Source organism: Heteronotia binoei, chromosome 1 (genome assembly GCF_032191835.1).
Source record: "Heteronotia binoei isolate CCM8104 ecotype False Entrance Well chromosome 1, APGP_CSIRO_Hbin_v1, whole genome shotgun sequence".
NCBI lineage: Eukaryota > Metazoa > Chordata > Lepidosauria > Squamata > Gekkonidae > Heteronotia > Heteronotia binoei.
Genome location: NC_083223.1, coordinates 70,129,388 through 70,151,057, shown reverse-complemented (window position 1 = coordinate 70,151,057; position 21,670 = coordinate 70,129,388). Strand labels below are relative to the sequence as shown.

The 21,670-nt window shown below is 42.5% G+C and overlaps 1 protein-coding gene across 4 annotated transcripts in view; it reads right to left on the bottom strand.

Moving 5' to 3' along the window:
- ADGRB3 (adhesion G protein-coupled receptor B3) overlaps positions 1-21,670 on the bottom strand; it is a 730,220-nt gene that overhangs the window by 421,216 nt on the left and 287,334 nt on the right. For all 4 annotated transcript variants that reach the window (XM_060235460.1, XM_060235469.1, XM_060235479.1 and 1 more), the window contains 2 exons: positions 4,905-5,006; positions 4,006-4,112 (listed from right to left, as the gene is read on the bottom strand). In XM_060235460.1, coding sequence (XP_060091443.1) covers positions 4,006-4,112; positions 4,905-5,006 — 209 coding nt within the window. The remainder of the gene's footprint in view (positions 1-4,005; positions 4,113-4,904; positions 5,007-21,670) is intronic.

Genomic DNA, 21,670 nt, shown 5'->3' with positions numbered 1-21,670 from the left:
AGGATTTGTGTGCTGTGGACAGGTTGTGCTCTGTGATATGCAGATCCTGGGTGAGATGGCTTCTCTTGCAGTCTGATTCAAGCCACACTGCAAGAGAAACCAGAGTCAGGATCTGCTGTGCCATGGGGAGATCACTCTCTGTGGTGTGCAGATCCTGGCTAGGATGGCTTCTCCTGCAGCCTGGTTTAAACTACACTGCAAAAGAAGTCAGATCCAGGATCCGCATGCCACCACAAGATCACTCTCTGTGGCATGCAGATCAAGCCTGGTTTAAATCACGTTGCAGGAGAAGCAAGACCCAGGATCGGCTATGCCATGGGGAGATCTCTATCCACGGCATGCAAATCCCAGCTGGGATGGCTTCTTCTGCAGCCTGGTTTAAGCTACACTGCAAAAGAAGTCAGATCCAGGATCCGCATGCCACCACAAGATCACTCTCTGTGGCATGCAGATCAAGCCTGGTTTAAATCACGTTGCAGGAGAAGACAGATCCAGGATCTGCTGTGCTGTGGGGAGATCGCTGTCCACAGTGAGCAAATCCCAGCTGGGATGACTTCTAGTGCAGCTCACTTTAAGCCAGACTGCAGGAGAAGCCATCTCAGCTAGGATCAGCATACCATGGGGAAATTGCTCCCAGCAGCACACAGATCCTGGCTGGGATGGTTTCTCCTGTAGTCCGGCTTAAACCACACTGCAAGAGAACCCAGAGCCAAGATCCATGTGCTGCTGGGAGCAATTTCCCTGTGGCATGTAGATCCTAGCTGGAATGGCCTTTCCTGAATCCTGGTTTAAACTGGACTGCACTAGAAGCCATTCCCAAGCTGAACTGGTGGGAACAGTCTGATCCTCACTGGCACAATTGATCCTTGGGCTGTTTTCTACAGTCCCTTTAAACTTTAAAGGGACTGCAGTAGAAGCCTGACAAACAACTGAGATTGCTCGCACCTTTCTGCTGTTTTTGGATCTACCAGTAATTCCTGAATATGTCCCAGGTATTCCCACACAGTTTTATTGAGAAAACCCAGATACATCTAAGAGTCCAAATTCCAAATGCACACCCCTATATCTGCCCATACCTCCATGCTGGGCTTAACTGAGGATCAGTTTACAAATGGTAAATGTGAGAGGGTCCAAGGGCTTGCAATCTGAAAAAAGAGCAGAAGGGAGAAAGGAGGGGCTTGCTTCATATTTCATGGTCCTGGGTATTTTCCATGTATTTTACCAATGCAACAAGTTCACACTCATCTTGTACAGCTGATCTCAATATAAACAGTGCATTGTTTAAATTTTATGTCAAAACGTGTGGGTGTGCCATGTGCCTGGAGAAAAATAAAACAAGGCCAACGAATCGTGGCAGGGGTCAGATACAATTCCTATAAAATGTCAATTCATTACATTTCAGAAATGAAAGCAGATTTTTCTTTCTTTCAAGACTGATGGAATAGTAGATATGGGATGAGGTAATCAGGGAGAAGTTAAAAGTTTGTAACAGGCCTACTGGCAAAGAATGGGTTCAATGCACATCTGTAAGAGTACTTTTCCGTTAAACAATGAATGAACCCTGATTAATGAACCTGATCACTATGATCATCTTGGGACCCCCTGCTTTGGGTGCTTCTGCCTTCTGAGATTAGGTGGGTGGCAATCCAGGAGAAGGCCTTCTCAGTCATGGCACCAAAGCTCTGGAACTCTCTCTCCAGAGAGATTAATCTGTACCCTGCTGTTGCTGTCTTTTGCCAGAGAAGTGAAGAAATTTTTATTTTAATCTCAGTTCGCTTTCCCCCAATGATCCCTCCTTCCTAATCATGGTTTTTTAAAAATGATTTGTACTGTATTTTAATTCTGTTTTGTAATTTGTTTTAATGATATGTGTTTGGAAGGGGAGGTTGATTTTTATCAATTTTAACATAATTTTATCAAGTATGTTTTAAATTGTTAGCTGCCTTGGTCAGCTTTGACGTATCCATTAGTCACAGTGCCTAGTGCCCACAATAATTTTAGGGGCTCACAAAAATGTTTTAATTTCTTTTAAAATCAAAAGACAAAAAATAAACTTTTCAGGTTGAAGAAAATGTTTTACATTTTTTCTCACATCATAGAATCATAGAGTTGGAAGGGACCTCTAGGGTCATCTAGTCCAACCCCCTGCACAATGCAGGAAACTCACAAACACTTCCCCCTAAATTCACAGGATCTTCATTGCTGTCAGATGGCCAGGTGAGGTCTTACCAGAGCAGAGTAAAGTGATACTATCACATCACATGATCTGGACATTATACTTTTGTTGATACAGCCCAAAACTGCATTTGCCGTTTTAGCCACTGCATCACACTGTTGACTCATGTTCAGCGTTTGATCCACTAAGACCCCTAGATCCTTTTCACACATACTACTGCTAAGACAAGTCTCCCCATCCTATAACCATACATTGGATTTTTCCTACCCAAATGCAGAACTTTACATGTATCCCTGTTAAAATTCATTTTATTGATTTTAGCCCAATTTTCCAGCCTGTCAAGGTCATCCTGTATCCTGTTTCTGTCTTCTTCTGTGTTTGCAACCCCTCCCAATTTAGTATCATCTGCAAATTTAATAAGCATTCCTTCTATTCCTTCATCCATTGATAAAGATGTTGAACAAAACAGGTCCCAGGACAGATCCTTGAGGCACTCCACTTGCCACTCCTTTCCAAGAGGATGAGGAACCATTCACAAGCACTCTTTGGGTGTGATCTGTCAACCAGTTATAGATCCGCCTAACGGTAACAGGATCCAAACCACATTTTACCAACTTGTCAACAAGGATAGTACGTGGAACTTTATCAAAAACCTTACTGAAATCAAGATAAACGATGTTTACAGCATTCCTGATTCAGTAAGGGAGTCACTTTCTCAAAAAAAGAGATCAGGTTAGTCTGACATTACTTGTTCTTGAGAAAACCATGCTGGCTCTTAGTAATCACATTCATTCTTTCTAAATGTTCCAGGACCGACTGCTTGATGATTTGTTCTAAGACTTTTCCAGGTACAGACGTCAAGCTGACGGGTCGGTAGTTACCCGGATCATCTTTTTTCCCCTTCTTGAAGATGGGGACAACATTCGCCTGCCTCCAAACTTCCGGCACCTCAGGAAAAAATGAAATTTTAGGGCCCACAAAAATCTATTAAATTTTGCCTAAAATAGAAAAATCTGAAGTATTTAAAGTTATATTTAAAAAAATCAATATTGATATTATTATGGTGGGAAGGGCCTATGAAGGCAAAGCGAAGGTTAGAAATATCAGCTCTGTAAAAGAAAATAATAAATAAATAAACTATTATTCAAAATGTATCATGAAGATATATCTTGGAGATAGCGAATAAAGCAAAATCTGTAATAAACTGGCATTGAACTTTTCTTCAATTATAGAATATTTGTTAGTTGGGAGTTCTTAACTGCACATATCGTGTGACAAAATAGTTGTGCGTGTAGTATTTATTAATAATGTAATTTTGATTTGTTTCTGAAAAAAAACAGACAAACCTTTTAGATGTGGAGATACTAATTTTCTTTTGTAATATACTTCAGTAATTTATACTGTTATGGCTGCCCCCAGCTGAGGCCCACCATTTGAACAGCATCTGATTTATGGGCATGCCATTGGAGTATGGAATAAGCTATAACATTTTCTCCTGTAGTTCCAATAAATCTAATTTATTCACAATCACAGTTTCTAATAAACCTAAATTGTGTCCTTTGCCTTCTGCTCCCTATAAACGTTTTATAAAGGTAATAATAAGAAGCCCCTAAACTGTATAATAGTGTAAATTGTAAAAGAAATACAAAAGGGGAGGCTGAGTAAAAATGGTATCCATTAAACAATGTTTTTCATCCTTCATAGCATTTGTTGTAGGGGCTTTTTTACGCATACAAAGATCTGTCTGGACAGCAAAGAGTTACTTCCATTCATGCTGGTGTTTAGCAAGGAATAAACAGAGCAAGTACTAAAGCTGGCTTTGCACCTACTGAATGCTGCAAGTGTCTGTACTCATTTGATATGCATCTAGCAAAGCTCGGCTGTTCCCAGAAGGCCACTCCATGAAGACTGAGAGAGCAGCGTCTGCTAGTGGTGCCTGTGAGTCACAAAGAACACAGAAAAATATTTATGGAACAGAAACAACAGTCAGAGGGAAAGAAGCTCATTCAGAATCATTCAACATCCTTTTTTTCAAGCATGAATACAAATACAATTTCATGCAAGGAAGCCCAAGCAGTAATTCAGGAGTCATTCAAGTTTCTCTGAAGTGCTTGACCTTTGAAGCATCCTTTAATTTGAAAGAGGATGCCAGAATTTATTTCTAGCAATCTGGCTGAACTGAATACTGCCAGTGGTTATCCCTCTGAAGCCCCAGGATCCTCAGGTGACTATTCCCTTGGCCCCCCTCACATGACTCAGACCTCTACCCAGACATCATTTTAAAGCACACTGGATGGCCTGCCCAGCTAGGGCACCTGAAATTTTGTTCTTTGTATCCCACATTCTCAATTGCCCTGCAGTCATTTACTGTTCTTTCAACGTTCAGATCCTAAGTATGAGTTCAGTAGCATCTAAAGAACTATTGAAAAATGTGGCAAGTCAGTGTGAAGTGAGTAGTGATTCATGAAAGCTCATACCCTGCCACAAATTTTGTTAGTCTTTAAAGTCCTACTGGACTCTTGTTCTTTTCTACTGCTACTGACACATTAACATGGCTACCCATCTTGATCTAGGGCCTATGAGATATACTGATTTAAAGTATTTTATTTAGATAGTAGTTAAGACTGGATAAACCTTAGAGAAGAATACAGGGATAAAAGAAAATAACATTGAAGGAAAAATACCTCTTTTGTAATACTTAAGCACAATGGATATTTTAAAATGGTACCTGTAGCATTAAGAGGACACCGATTGAAAGCCATGTCCCCCGCTGGCGTCCTTTTCCATACCATCGATATCAAGTAATCCTCGGGACAAATTTCATAAGGTGCTGTATTTTTTAAAAAAAATTGGGACATAAATATAATTTTTTAGTGAGTTTAAAGCAAATATATTAGACTGAATCCAACCTTAAATCTCACTCACAACAAGCTCATTCTCACTTGTTCTGGAACCAAAATGTGCAAATGCCTTTACTGCAAAGATGAAATGTTTTAAATGTCATGACTTTCCTATTATTTGGGAAACATATATAATTCTGTCATCCTCCATCTTAATATCCCAAGAACCCCATGAAGTGAGCGAAGCTGAAAGAAAGACAGAGTGGACCAAGGTTGTCTGGTAGAGTCATCAAGCTCCATGTGGCACTTGGAGAACTCCCACTATTACAATTGGTTTCCAGATGACCAAGCTCAGTTCCCCTGGAGAAAATGGCTGCTTTCAAGGGTAGACTCTATGGCATTATACTTTACTGAGGTCCCTCCCTTCCCCAAACCCTGCCGTTCCCAGGCTCCACCCTGTAAATCTCCAGGTATTTCCTAACCCAAAGATGGCAAACCTATTGTCTTGTGAGCTTCTTGGCAGAATGAGGATTTGAACAAAAGTTACACAAGCGAAATCACTATGCTAAGTTGCCCTCCAAAAGCTTGCTTAGCAATCTGGAGACTCAGTGAAAGAGCTTGAGGCCTGTAAAGGAGAATCTTCAGGACTATGTTTCCAACACTACTTAGGGAAAACCTAGCAACCAGAAATGACTGAAAGTGATTTAAGTTTGTAGTATGAACAAGAACACGCTTCTATTTTATTTATCTATTTTTTTTCTTTCCTACTCTTATATTCAGAATATATTATAATAAAAAACAAACTATCAAGGCAAACAGTGGACTATGGGACTGAACTGTGTCTCAGTGAGAAAGGTGGGCTATAAATGAAGTTAACAACAACAAAGCAATTAGAAATGAATCTCTAAAAGTCCTCTGAAAGTGTATTTTAAAAAAAAATCTTACAAGTCTTACAAAAGGTCAGTGAAGACAATCCCCTCCAAATCTTCTCTGGAAGTCTTTTACATATAGAACAACATCCTCACCCAAAATGCACACAATCTTGTCATGGCAGTATGAGTCAGTCAGACTGTCTGTCTGTCACTGCTCATACAGCTATCACCTTAAGCAGAAATTAAACTAAAAATTAAAAGAGAAAAGGCCTTACTTAATGTTATTTCCCTAGTATTTAATTATGCAGTATAAGTCAAATGGAGGTCACCACTTTAGACAACCTGAAGGTGTATGGGTTATATACAGCCCAGCTCAGTAATTATGGGTAAAAACTGAGCACACAAGTTAACAGATACCAAATAAGGCTGTTTCAAAACTAGCATAATACATATATACCATTCAACTCATGCAAAAAAAAAAATTAACAATTTTATTTCATTTATTTATTATTTATATGCCACCTTTCAATTCAAACAGGCTTCTCAAGGCAGGGGGATCTTCCAGTTGAAGATGTTAGACTGTCTTCAAAGGAAGCCCCATACGTTGAGGTACTCAGTTCTACAGATATGGAATCATGAATCTGCATGACTAGGAAAGACAACTTTACAATCTAATGAAGATGGTAGAAATCACTCCCAATAACAGCACCTACTTGTTCTTCTAAGCTCTGCGGGAGGGGGGGCACACTCTATATTTGATTAGCTGTGGATAGCTTGAACTGGCAGGTCAGTCCCTCCCAAAGCATCTGCTTTCCTCTCTAGCAATATTTCCCATCTTATCAAGAGGATTCAGTTTCAGCTAATCCTCTGTCATCCACTTGACCACGACATGCAGATTTATGAAAAATGGGGGCAGTTTATGTTCAGATACATGGCAGGACAAGGTAGAGAAAGGATAGGACTAGAATGTAGAGACCGACATGTAAGAAAAATGCTTTCCCAACAAAACAAACAAAAAACTGGTGGGGACTGAGTACTACATGGGTGTCCTAACCTCATGCTGTTAGCGAACACTCATGACAGATTGCTACATGGAGGCAAAACTCTCAGCTGGTAGAAGCCTTTTGTTTTCTTTCAGATTGAGGCTGAAAGGGAGGGAAGCAATTAAATTCAATGCATTTAAAGAAATACATCTCTCTCTCTCTCTCTCTCTCTCGGCTTGGCTTCGCGAACGAACGAAGATTTAAGAAGGGTGCAATAGTCCACGTTTGCTGCAGGCTCGCTGGTGGCTGACAAGACCAATGTGGGACAGGCAGGTCCGGCCACAGCGGCTGCAGGGAAAAGTCTGATTTAGGGTTGGTCCTGTAGCAGTGCGATTCTTCCTCAATCTCCTTTTGTCCTCAAGACCAGCTATGCGTGCGTTCTCAAAGGAAGAGACAGCCTGGTGGATGGTGTGCCTCCATGCTTTGCGATCTGAGGCTAGGTCAGACCACTGATGATGGTTGATGTGACAGGTGCTAAGGGATTTCTTCAAGGAGTCCTTGTACCTCTTCTTTGGTGCCCCTCTATTTCGATGGCCGGTGGAGAGTTCGCCATACAGGGCAATCTTGGGAAGGCGGTGGTTTTCCATCCTAGAAATATGCCCTGCCCAGCGCAGCTGCGTCTTCAACAGCAGTGCCTCAATGCTGGTAACCTCTGCCCGCTTGAGGACTTCAGTGTTGGTCACAAAGTCACTCCAGTGGATGTTGAGGATGGTGCGAAGGCAGCGCTGATGAAAGCGCTCAAGGAGTCGCAGGTGCTGACGGTATAAAACCCACGATTCGGAGCCATAGATGAGGGTTGTCATCACAACCGCTTTGTAAACATTGATCTTTGTGCCTTTTTTCAGATGCTTGTTGCTCCACACTCTTTTGTGCAGTCGGCCAAATGCACGGTTTGCCTTTGCCAGCCTGTTGTCAATCTCCTTGTCGATCTTGGCATCTGAGGAGATGATGCACCCCAGGTAGCTGAACTGCTGGACTGTCTTCAGAACTGATTCACCCACAGTGATGCAGGGAGGGTGATAATCTTCCTGGGGTGCAGGCTGGTGGAGAACTTCTGTCTTCTTCAGACTAACTTCTAGGCCGAATAGCTTGGCAGCCTCTGCAAAGCAGGACGTCATATGCTGCAGAGCTGATACCGAGTGGGAGATGAGTGCAGCATCATCAGCAAACAGTAGCTCTCGGATGAGTTTTTCCATTGTCTTGGAGTGTGCCTTTAGTCGCCTCAGGTTGAACAGGCTGCCATCAGTGCGATAGCGGATGTAGACACCATCGTCCTCATCTAGATCTACTGTGGCTCTTTGAAGCATCATGCTAAAGAAGATCGTAAAGAGAGTTGGTGCGAGAACGCAGCCTTGCTTTACACCTGTGCCTATTGGGAAGGGCTCCGAGAGGTCGTTGCAGTGTCTGACTTGGCCTCGCTGGTCTTCGTGTAGCTGGATGATCATGCTGAGGAACCTTGGGGGACATCCTAAACGTTCCAAGATTTGCCACAGGCCTTTCCTGCTAACGGTATCGAAAGCCTTGGTAAGGTCGACAAAAGTCACATACAGAGCCTTGTTCTGTTCCCTGCATTTCTCTTGGAGCTGCCTGAGAACAAATACCATGTCGGTGGTGCTCCTGTTAGCTCTGAAGCCGCACTGGCTCTCTGGGAGGAGTTCTTCTGCAATGGTGGGCACCAGTCTGTTCAGGAGTATTCTGGCAAGGATTTTGCCTGCGATGGAGAGCAGGGTTATCCCCCGGTAGTTGGAGCAGTCTGACTTTTCCCCTTTGTTCTTGTATAGGGTGATGATGATTGCATCGCGAAAGTCCTGTGGTAATTTGCCTTGTTCCCAGCAGGTGACAAGTACTTTGTGAAGTGAGCTATGTAGTACTGTGCCCCCATGCTTCCAGATCTCTGGTGGAATTCCATCAACTCCTGCTGCCTTGCCACTTTTCAGTTGCTTGATGGCTTTAACAGTCTCTTCTAGGGTGGGGATCTCATCCAACTCTGTTTTCACCGGTTGAAGTGGGGTGAGGTGGATTGCTGAATCTTGAACTACGCGGTTGGCACTGAAGAGAACCTGAAAATACTCCGACCACCGGTTCAATATGGATGCCTTGTCTGTGAGGAGCACTTGGCCGTCTGCACTATGCAAGGGACTCTGAGCCTGATATGATGGACCATATACTGCCTTCAGGGCTTCGTAGAACCCTCTTAAATCACCAGTGTCTGCACACAGCTGGGTTCTCTCTGCAAGCTTGGTCCACCACTCGTTCTGAATGTCTCGAAGCTTGCGCAGGAGGTTGCTACATGTAGCGCGAAAGGTTGCTTTTTTCCCAGGACAGGAGGGCTGAGCAAGATGTGCTTGGTAGGCAGATCTCTTTTTTGCCAGTAATTCTTGGATCTCTTGATTGTTCTCATCAAACCAGTCCTTGTTCTTCCTTGTGGAGAACCCGAGGACTTCTTCAGAGATCTGCAGGACGGTAGTTTTTAGGTGTTCCCAGAGTGCTTCCGGAGAAGGGTCTGTGGGGCAACTGAGGTCCTCAATTCTTGACTGGAGTTTTGCCTGGAACGCAGCTTTAACTTCGGCTGACTGGAGGCTGCCAACCTGAAACTTCCTCTGAGGGATACCTCCTCTCCTGGGTGTGGGTTTAAAGTGAAGACGGAGATTGCAGCGTACAAGACGATGATCCGTATGACATTCTGCGCTGGGCATTACTCGGGTGTGTAAGACATCTCGAAGGTCTCTCTGGCGCACCAGAATGTAGTCGATAAGGTGCCAATGCTTGGACCGTGGGTGCATCCAGGTTGTCTTCAGACTGTTCTTCTGCTGGAAGATAGTGTTGGTGATGGTGAGCTGGTGCTCCATGCAGAATTCTAGCAGGAGGCGCCCGTTGTCATTGCAGTTGCCAATGCCGTGTTTGCCAAGTACTCCTTTCCAGGCTTCCGAGTCTTTACCTACTCTGGCATTGAAGTCGCCAAGGATGATCACCTTGTCCTCTGTAGGGGTCTTCCATACGAGGTTGCGTAGATCAGCATAGAACTTGTTCTATGAAATACATCAATCCCTCCCTATATATCTCTTCAATTGCTGTATGGAATCCTGGCTAGTCTGAAACAAGCCCCAGCAATTCCTTCAGGGCCAAGGGGAAGGTAGCAGGCTTTCACACACAGCCTTTGGCACCTCAAGCCATCAAAGGGGATGAACAGAACAACTACTATTGAATAACAGCTACTATTAAAGCCCTTGTGCTTGATTTAGGAAGCTCCAGCCCAGGGCAGTTTTTCAATTGGAACCCTCTTTTGAACTTAGTGTAGTTTTGAGACCCACTTATAAAATAAAACAGGAATCTCACATTACCGCCAACAACATATTTGTAATTTATTTTTCATGTAAATACTTATAAATAAATAACATCACTGAGTGGGAAATTTATTTCATGGTCATTTTGAACAATGAGTAGAGACACATGGAGGCTTGTGCTGTTAATCCTCCTCCCTCCAGACCTGCAAGAGAATCATTTTTGTGACTCAAAGCACAGTAGGAGAACCGCTACCCTTGGAGAAAAAAGCAAGATGGGAGCTGATTTTGAGTTGGCAAATTGATGGTGGGGAAAGGGTTAATTCTAATAAATCCCTGAGAAATAGGTTAAGAAGGGTGAGAGTAGCTGGCCAAAGGTCACCGAGTCAAGTTTACAACAGAGTGGGAATTTGAACCTAAACCTCTTCAGTCTTAGTCTAATAATAACCCCTTCACTGCACTGGTTTTTTGTTGCTATAAAAATTAATGCCATGGTAAGAACTACAGCCTCAAGAAGCAGGGCCTTTACAGTCACTGCCCTCAAACTGGAAAGGTGCTTTCTCCCTGAATTATATTGCTTTACCTGTTTTTACAAAGAGCTACAAGTCACGCTTCTTTCAGATTGCTCTGGTAGGAGTTAGTTTTGTCAGAAAACTCAGCAGCTATCATATTCTGTTGTTGATTGGCTGGTCGGTATTTGTGGCTTTATAATTTCACATAATTTCATAAACTGTTTTGATCTTTAGAAGATGTTTTCAATAAAATTAGTATAAACATGGTTTAAATAAATACATAGCATTTGTTTTTTGCCATGAAGATACCAACAAGTCAAACCTGTGATGGGAGTGAATATCTTAATGGTTGAGTGCCTCAGAGGTTGACAAATAGATCCTTGCAGATGTTTCAATGATGTGGAAGTACATAAAACAAGTTGCTAAATATACTTCAGCATCAGTGCTCTCAAATCAGGAGAGCTGACAGTGCCAAAACAGCAAGAATGTGTGCTAATGGCAAATGTTTAAGAAAGGGAGTTGTTTCTGTCATAAACCACCCTTGGTCTATTTGTGCTTACATGCATGTTGTGTGTGCATGTAAAGTAGGGCTATAGCCAGAATTTTAAAAGTTGGGAGGCTTTTTTAAAAGTCGGGGGCACCCTTTCCCATCCACTGCAGGGCTTGCCGCTTCTCAGAAGCTTTCTGGGATAGGGGAAAAGCTGGAGGCTCTGAAAGTGGACATGTTGAGGCAGCTAACCCTAAAACTCTGGAGTCAAGACGGGACTGCATCTTGCATGCAAGCAGGGGGGTTTCCTTCCATCTCCCTCTCCCCTGCCCTAGCACTCTGCAGCCAGCAGCTCTTTCTGTCCCCCCTCCTCAGCCCATTCCACGCAGCTTCCTCTGCCTCTCTCTCCTCCATCTCTCTCCTCTCTGCTGCTTTTGCTGCTGCAGTGCATTGTGGTCTGTTTAGCTCTCCTGGCTTTGGCTGCTGCTAATGACACTTCGCCGGCTCAGACACGGCAAAAATTAAAAAAAGCAGGCTGCACCCCAGTGGGCCTCCTGGAGGTTAGGGGGGCAGGGCCTCCACAGGCCCCCCTGTGGCTACAGGCTTGATGTAAAGCATGTTCCTATTCTTTGTGCCAGCATCCCAAGTTAAGAATCAAACCTCTCACACTACCAGTGATCTGGGGAACACTAGCAAAGGCTGCTTCTGAGCAAGTGAAAAGGGCAGAGTTTGCTAATTACTTCAGCCTTTCTGTCCACACATATCTGAGCATGAGTGAGTGACTAAGGCATGCAAAGGAGGAATCTGAATCACAGGTCTGCTCTCTTAAACAGGAAAAAAATATTACTATAAATTAAGCTAGAGCACAAGACAGGGAAAATACTATCAAGCCTACTGGTTACATATCTAAGGAAATGAGTAATAAAAACATATCAATAAGCTAAACTTAACAATACTGAAGAGTTACCTATGACACCATTTCCTGGATGTCTGTGCAGCAAATACAAATACTGACCCCTAACTGCTCCATACAGGGGAATCTGACTCCCAGCATTTGGACAAAGATTAGTAGATGTTATTCATCTTTTAACACATTGTCTTTTTTGGTGCAGAGCTTCTTACCCAATCCAGGTTCAGGGTGAATTTTGATTTCCCATGTCCCATATATCTCTGTACCCAGATCATGTTTTACATCAGCTATTCTTCTTGCCCTTCCTGGTAGGTATAGCAAAAGGCTATCTCTTTGTGAAAATGGAACTCTGCTCTAATAATTCCTTGGTGCATTTTATGGTTCTCTTTCCCAGATAGTCAGCTCAAGGTTGACTTAGCCTTCCATCCTTCTGAGGTCAGTAAAATGACTACCCAGCTTGCTGGGGGGAAAGTGTAAAGGACTGGGGAAGGCAATGGCAGACCACTCTGTACAAAAAATCTGCCAAGAAAATTGTGACATCACCCCATTGGTCAGTAATGACTTGGTGCTTGCACAGGGTACTACCTTTACCTCCCCCCCCCTCCCCCGGAGTAACAAATGGCTGTCAGGACAGTTTCATCATAAATCTAAAAGAAACAAAAGTCCTAAAGCAGGGGTGCCAAACAGGCGGCTCAGGGGCCAGATGCAACCTGCAAAGAGCTCAAATCCATCCTCCAATCAACTTCCTTCTTCTGCTTCCTTTTCTAGGGCTGCTGCTATACCCACCATTCTAACCCTATACCATTGCTTGTTTTGCCCCCAGCTCCCTCCCTTAGTGGGATTTGATTTCCTGCCTCTCTCTCCCCTTTCCCCTCTCCCCCCCCCCTCTCTCTCACACACAGAGAGCTCTGTGGCTGCTTCCTGCTTTGGACAGGACAGATACAAAGACAAGCCTCCCTCTCTCTCACACACACACACTCACACACAGAACTTTTGCATCCTTCTCTGGGACTGCTCTTTGGGCATTTTCGCACAGGGGTTACCCCAGAGCGACGTCCCTCTTCACTGCGCAGCGTCTGCGCGGATTTTGCACCAAAACAACTGAGTTTGACACCTCGGAAGGAGTTGAGAGAGGGGGAAAGTGATTCACATATTCAGTAGAAATTCCTGCTTGGTGTTTTTCTCCTCCCACTGAAATCAGCATAAGCATATAGCTGCATGTATTTCTTGGACATTTTTTAACATTTTTGTGCTTTTAAAGTATTTATTTGTGTAATTTCTCTTAGTAGTTGAGTTGTGTTGTTTTTATTTATTTATTTTTAAATCCTTATAAATGAGAATGTAAACAGGTACTTTCATGCATATTCAGGCTTAAAAAATCATTTTTAAAAAGGCCAATTTTTAAAACATTACATTACCACACATATTCAGCAGTTAACCCATTTTGAGAAAGATCAGGTTGGTACATAGGGTGCGTAACAGTAACTAACACACTTTGCAACTGGATTTTTACTGTGTAAGAATAGTAAAATCTACTTGCAAGCAGTCACCATGTGAAAACACCCACAGTGTACTTGCATGATACCTCATCCTTGTCATATAGAATACTGTGGGGGGAAAGACTGCTTTTCTAAAGAAAAATGGCTGAGTTGCTTATATTCCCCAGTAATGTGGAACTATAATAAGAACTGTAGCCTGGGATATTTGTTATGCAAGCTTAATCAGGCCTCAGTAATATGTTCACGGGACACAGTAGAAAGAAGAAAAGCTTGTATAGACATGCTCCCCCACAACTAGGGTTGCCAAGTCCATTTCAAGAAATATCTGGAGACTTTGGGGGTGGAGCCAGGAGATATTAGGGTGGGGCCAAGATCAAGGCTGTGGCAAACATAATTGAACTCCAAAGGGAGTTCTGGCCATCACATTTAAAGGGACCTTTTCAATTCCTTCCTTCCATAGGAAATAATGAAGGATAGGGGCACCTTCTTTTGGGGCTCATAGAATTGGACCCCCTGGTCCAATCTTTTTGAAACTTGGGGGGTATTTTGGGGAGAGGCACTAGATGCTATACTAAAAATTTGGTGCCTCTACCCCAAACAACAGCCCCCCCCCAGAGCCCCAGATACCTGCAGATCAATTATCCATGATTTTCTATGGGAATAAATCTCCATAGGGAATAATAGAGTTCCCAGCAGACATTTCCCTCCCCTCCCCCCGCTTTCTGATGATCCTGAAGCGGGGGGAGGGTCTCCAAACTGGGGGATCCCCTGCCCCCACCTGGGATTGGCAACCCTACCCACAACTGAAGCAGATTGTGTTCAACTGCATGTACAAACCAAAACTTTCATATGTGTAGGGCATATGTGGCAATCAGGCACATATACATGTGATCTGTTTGTATTTTTACCTGCTTTATATTTTGTATGAATGTTACTCAATAAAATCTAAAACAAAAAAATGTTCTCTTTGTTTCTAGACAATGGTATCATATTGAGATAGACAGAATCTTAGTGGAAACATTTTCCTCTCTTACATAGCAGGAGGAAATGCTTGTTCTAAGATGGCAGCTGTCACCTGCAATTATTATTGTATTAAAAGAAATTTAAACACTAAAAATCTGCTGCCTGGTTAAATTTAGGGGCACCTTTACAATTAATAAAAACATTTGAATCAGTTAAACAAATAAATTAGAAAATGCAATTCAACATAAAATGCATTACGATCTTTCAGGTGCAGGGTAGACTGAATGCATACAAAGAAGGAAGAAAAACGGTCTGCAACTGAAACACATCAATTTTATTTTTCAGTTTGTGAGGCTCGGGACCATCTCCTTGCCCTGCCCCAGACTGGACATGTTAAATGGAGTTTGGAGCAAGTAGGAGAGACTGCAGTGGAGCCCATGAGCCACTTTGCAGCAGAAGCAGAGTCAGGAGAAACACAGCAGGTTTAGGAGTCCTGGCAAGGATGAGAGATGGCTGGCAGGACTGGGGGTGGCTGAGTGCACCCACCTGATGTTTAGTTGACTGGTGGCCATGGGTATGCAGCTAAGGTTACTAGGCCTGCTACCAATCCCTTTTCATTGCCTGCTGGTGACTAAGGCACCAGCAGGATGAAGTAAGTGGAAGGAAGACATGCTGACATTGCACCAGGCCACACCCCAAATCCCTCCTGGGAGTTGCTGGCTGTGACTTGGCAACCCTATATGCAACTTTGTGCACCCACAGCAGCAGCAAAGGTTCGCCAGCCATGGTGCGGTCAGGCAGAGACCAACTCTCATGACTAGCAATATGCCCTGGAGTGGGTGTGGCCCTTGTTACTGAGTTCTGGAAGGGGGGGAAAGTGGCCTGGGAGGAGTAAGGGGGGCATGTCTGGCAGAGACAAACTCCAGCATAAAGGGAGCAGAAGGTAGGAAAGAAAGTGGGTGGAATCAGGACTGCAAGGGAGGTGAGATATGGTTTCCTAACCCCCAGATGGTATGAACCCCAGAGAGCACTGAGGTCAGCAGGGAAGAACCTGCTGACTATCCCCAGGCCAAAAGAAGTAAAACTCCAGAGTACCCGTACTCGGGCTTTCTCTGCTATGGCTCCACAGCTGTGGAATCAGCTCCCAGAAGAAATGCGGGCCCTGCGGGACTTGGAACAGTTCCGCAGGGCCTGCAAGACCATCTTGTTCCGAATGGCCTCACCAGCTGAAACTGCTAAACTACCAAGCAAACTTGCCAGCGATCATAGCACCAAATACACTAATGTATTTTTTTAGAATTTCAATAGATTTTAATCAATTGTAGTTAAATGTTATTTATTGTACAATGTATGTATTAAGTTCTTGTTGTTAGCCGCCCTGAGCCGCTTTGGCGGGGAGGGCGGGATACAAATAAAATGTGACTGACTGACTGACTGACTGAACACCCAAGGAGCAGTGGTCTTCTGCCCAGGAAGCAAGGAATAAAGTGCTAGACTAAAGGCTGCTATAGAAGCCCAGGGAAGCTGGACAACTTCAAGCACTGAAACTGTCAAAAAATAATAAAAAAAACTGTTGTTGTACACAGACTCAGAGTCAGATTAAAGAAGCCCTGAGCAAGCAACCTGTGGCCTGGTTGTTCTTGGGGGCCCATACGAAGGGACAGTTCACTGTCCCTCTGCCCTAGGCTCACACACAGTTGCTATTTTTGATTTATTTTTTCTTGTATATTCAGCTAGAGCCAACAGAAATATCTTTAAGATATGCTATGGTCAGCTATTAAATATTTGGTCCAAGGCTTACTGAACAACCAGATGCTAGCTTATTTAGTCATCCCTGCCATTCCCAATGCAATACAGTAGCAAGTAGCAGTATCACTTCATGGCACAGTAAAAGAAAATATGGGTGAGAGTGATGAAAGAAAAAGAAGAGAATATATATAAGAAATTGTTTTTATACCCTGCCTTTCACTTAGAATCTCAGAGCTGTTTACAATCTCCTTTCCCTTCACTCCCCACAACAGACATCCTGTGAGGTAGGTGGGGCTGAGAGAGCTCTGACAGAACTGCTCTTGAGAGGAACAGCTCTGAGAGAGTTATGACTAACCCAAGGTAATTCCAGCAGTTGTATGTGAAGGAGTGGGGAATTAATCCTGGTTCTCCCAGATAAGAGTTTGCGCACCACTATACCAAACTGGCTCTCTCAGAAGTATTAATAGTGGCTCTGCTAGTTTCAGAAGGCTTAAGGAGAGTTTTGTGCAACTGGAAGAAGTTAAGAGAGCACAGACTCAGCATTCTGGTGTCCATCATGTTCATCCGATCTTAGCGTAGGAGTTGTCTCAAAGAATCCTTGATGCTTGTGGGGGACTATCAAACATTTATCCTTGACTAACAACAGAGTTGGAAAAGGAGGCAATTAATAAAGTGTGGTATAAGATTTGGATGTCAGAAACCAAGGTTCATATCTCTGATCAAAACTAGAATTAACCAAAACACACCAAAAGGAGATAATTTGATGTTTTACCAAGCCCTTTAGGTATCTTTATTTCACTGACCTTATGGTGTCCATTTCTATGAACAGAACTATCAAATTAATTTTATTTCATAAGAACATAAGAACATGAGAAGCCATGTTGGATCAGGCCAACGGCCCATCAAGTCCAACCCTCTGTGTCACACAGTGGCAAAAAAAATGTTATATACACATATACACTGTGGCTAATAGCCACTGATGGACCTGTGCTCCATATTTTTATCTAAACCCCTCTTGAAGGTGGCTATACTTGTGGCCGCCACCACCTCCTGTGGCAGTGAATTCCACATGTTAATCACCCTTTGGGTGAAGAAGTACTTCCTTTTATCCGTTTTAACCTGTCTGCTCAGCAATTTCATCGAATGCCCACGAGTTCTTGTATTGTGAGAAAGGGAGAAAAGTACTTCTTTCTCTACTTTCTCCATTCCATGCATTATCTTGTAAACCTCTATCATGTCACCCCGCAGTCGACGTTTCTCCAAGCTAAAGAGTCCCAAGCGTTTCAACCTTTCTTCATAGGGAAAGTGCTCCAGCCCTTTAATCATTCTAGTTGCCCTTCTCTGCACCTTCTCTAATGCTATAATATCCTTTTTGAGGTGCGGCGACCAGAACTGCACACAGTACTCCAAATGAGACCGCACCATCGATTTATACAGGGGCATTATGATACTGGCTGATTTGTTTTCAATTCCCTTCCTAATAATTCCCAGCATGGCGTTGGCCTTTTTTATTGCAAACGCACACTGTCTTGACACTTTCAGTGAGTTCACTACCTGAACACACATGAAGCTGTTTTATACTGAAACAGACCCTTGGCCCATCAAGGTCAGTATTGTCTACTCAGACCAGAAGAGACTCTCCAGAGTCTCAGGCTTAGGTCTTTCATGTCACCTACTGCCAGATCCTTTTTAACTGGAGATACTGGGGTTTGAACCTAGACCTTCTGCACACAAAGCAGAGGCTCTTCCACTCAGCTATGGACCCTCCCCTTAATTAAAGGCAATGCTAACCAATCCACTTTCCAAATTTGCTGCCATTTTTAATATACAGTTAGTTGTTAAGGAATTTTTAATCTCTTATCCTGTGTTATGCACAGGCTTTCTTTCCTGTGGTAATTCTTCTCCACTCAATATTAAATCATAGCTGTATTCTAGCAAAGAATAGTGGCATATTGTCTTCTGCCAGTTGAGAAGGCCCAACTCACTCCTGACAGAATGCTCTCTCTCTCCCTCCCCCATTAAAGTGACTTTATGCACATAAACTTTTATACAAAGAAATTCCTGAGAGGCAACATGGTGTAGTGGTTAAAAGCAGCAGACTGATCTGGATAACCAATTTGGTGTAGTCGTTAAGAATGGGGAAGTCTAATCTGGAGAATGAGGTTTGATTCCCCACCCTTCCATATGCAGCCAGTTGGGTGACCTTGGGTCAGTCACAGTTCTCTCAGAGCTGTTCTCTCAAAAGTAGTTCTCTCTGAGCATTTTCAGCTTCACGTACCTCAGAGGATGTCTGTTGTGGGGAAAGGAAGGGAAAGAGACTGCTATGAGACTCTGAATGAAGAACATATAAATCCAGCTCTTTGTCTTTGTTTGACCAGGGATCCTGAGGTTTTTATTTTTTGCCATCTTCTGGGCATGCAGCAGGGGTAACTGGGAGTTAGGTGTGGGGGTGGTATTTGTGAATTTCCTGCATTCTGCAGGGGGTTGGAGGTACCTTCCAACTCTATGATTCTATTATTCTGATTCTATTATTCCTCTTTAGCTTCTTACCAAAGATTCTTTGTCAACATTTCCACTGTTTATCAAGATAAAAATTGTTCTATATTCTATATTACTATTCTGTTCCTCACTTTGTTTAGAAGTGATCTGCATGAAATTAATTGAAGCATATATAATGGGTGCTCTTTTGTTAATGTTATCAAAATGTATAGGTATTTTCACCTTACCTCCAACTCAGTGAAATAATTATGGGTGGGTGGGGGGAGGTATATAAAGCAGTCACTGTACTTTCTCTTTTGGTGAGAAAAGAAAAAAAAGAAAATGATAGGATGGGATTTGCTTGTAATTATTTATAGCACTTATTTGGCATTTTGAAAGTATTCTTCAAGTTATATCATGTTTTCCATCAGAGTGAAAAGGTGTATTCGTTTTTTTGCTTTTCACATAGAAAGAAAATCTCAGAGGTTCCACAGACATTTTCATGAACCAAAACGAAAGGCTGAATGTATACTCCATATAAATGGCAGATGTACAAGGTCAAAGTTATCCCTGAGTTTACGTGGAACATGTCTTCTCAACAGTTCACGGTCTTGACTGTGGCTATAGGGTGTTATAGTAATAATTCCACAACTGGACTGCCTTGTCTGTACAAGATACCCCAGTTGTAAATGACTGCTGTAGTGCAAGATCCAATGATGTGCAGATGCAGCCCTACAGTTCAACACTATGCATCCATGTTCAAATGAAAGCCACTATCAGTTCAATAGAATTTACTCCCAAATAAGTTTACTTTGGATTGAAGGCACAGGTGTGTACACACACACACACACACACAGAGTAATGACCAGTTATATAAGCTATTTGTTTTATACATTATGCTTGTAAGTATTGATGGACATTTAAAGATATATATATCATTGTGTTGACAAAAAAGGGTAATCCCTTCACCAGAAATAAGAGCAGAGTGGTGAAGCTGCAGTACTGCAGTCTGAGATCTCTGCTGACAACCTGAGTTTGATCCCAGCAGAAGCTGGGTTCAGGTAGCCAGCTCAAGGTTGACTCAGCCTTCCATCCTTCCGAGGTCGGTAAAATGAGGACCCAGCTTGTTGGGAGGAAACTGTAGATGACTGGGGAAGGCAACGACAAACCACTCCATAAAAAGTCTGCTGTGAAAATGTTGTGATGCAACGTCGCCCGAGTCAGAAACAACTGGTGCTTGCACAGGGGACTACCTTTACCTTTTTTCACCAGAAAACTATTCTATTTGCAGAGTTGGGAAGGACAATTTTTGACAATTCCTGCCTCCTGATGCACACTGCTATTTGCTCACACATTTTCCATGAGATACACTGATCCACAGGAGCACAATTTGGGGAGAAAGGCAAAGAGGTGGGAGGAGGTAAATTTGGCTTCCTCCAAGTTCAATTTTTCCCCCTTCATGTTATTTAATATGTTATTTAATATCTATAAATCATCTGGAGATTTTGAGTGAACTGTCAATGAGGGAGGAGATAGTAGTGCTAAACTGTGTCTGGAACTGATGAAGGACTTGTCGTGTGTGAACAAACTGAAACCTGATCCAGACAAAATGGAAATGCTATGGATTAGAGATAAAGCTGGCATGGGAACAAGTGTATAGCCCATGCTGGCTAAGGCTGCACTTCTGAAAGAGAAGGTTCAAGAGTATTAAACTACTCTAAGGAAAAATGAGATAAACTTCTGAGGCATGGTGACAGAAAGCTCATAGAATATGTTACAGACTCTGGACAACCTGATACAGGGTTTTACATTGATCTACAATGCAGAAGACTCCCAAGCTGCAGTTTCATTTCAGTTCAAGCAAGTAGGATAGGCTACTACAAGTGGATACAAGGAGGAACTCAACTGTTATTACACCTTAATTCATGCCTTTAAATGCAGTTGCTATTTATATGGCTTGATTTTTTTGTGTCTCATTTTCTTTGATGTAAGTCTCCCTGAGAGCACCTGTAGAGGACATATTCTTGTATTTTATTATTGTATACCGTATATATTTTGTGAGTCTCTTTGGGCCTATATGATCAGGGCTTTTTTTGTATAAAAAGCCCAGAAAGAACTCATTAGGCCACACCCCCTGATATCACAATTGTTTCACACAGGGATTTTTTTTGTAGAAATATTCCACCAGGAACTCATTTGCATATTAGGCCACATACCCCTAATGCCAAGACAGCCAGAACTGTGTCCCTGTGCATTCCTGTTTTAAAACAACAACAATAACAAAACTTGCATACGATCCACATAAATAAAAAATCAGTTAGTGATGTGCATGGTAGCCCTGTGGTATCTGGGAGTGTTTATGTTCTAAGGGAAAGTTGGCCCAAAATTTGGTTGTTAAAAATATGGTTAAATCATCAATGAAAATAATATGAGGCCAAATTAAAAGTGAGCATTAAATCAAAATGCATCTATAACTTTCAATCAATTGATCTGTAATTTATATGTGAAATGCACATAAATAATTATTTATATGTAAGCATATGTAAATAATTAGATATATAATATCCTTGATGTTTTAAACCATTAATATTTGTTGTCGTACTCTCAGACTGTGATCTAGAATGGAAAAAGAGCTCCAAGCTCCAAGAATATTATGTACCTCCTACAGTACATGTTAACTTGCAAGTACATTTTATTTGCAAAATATTTTATTAACAGCAGGTGGCAACCTTTGAAAATTGGATTTTAGCAGCACTGGTTTACCTCCAGATACAGAAATGTAAATGCTGCTACAAATACCTTATAAAATGAAGCTGTATTTATCTGATTTTTTTTTTTTACTGAAAAAGACTGCATAGTG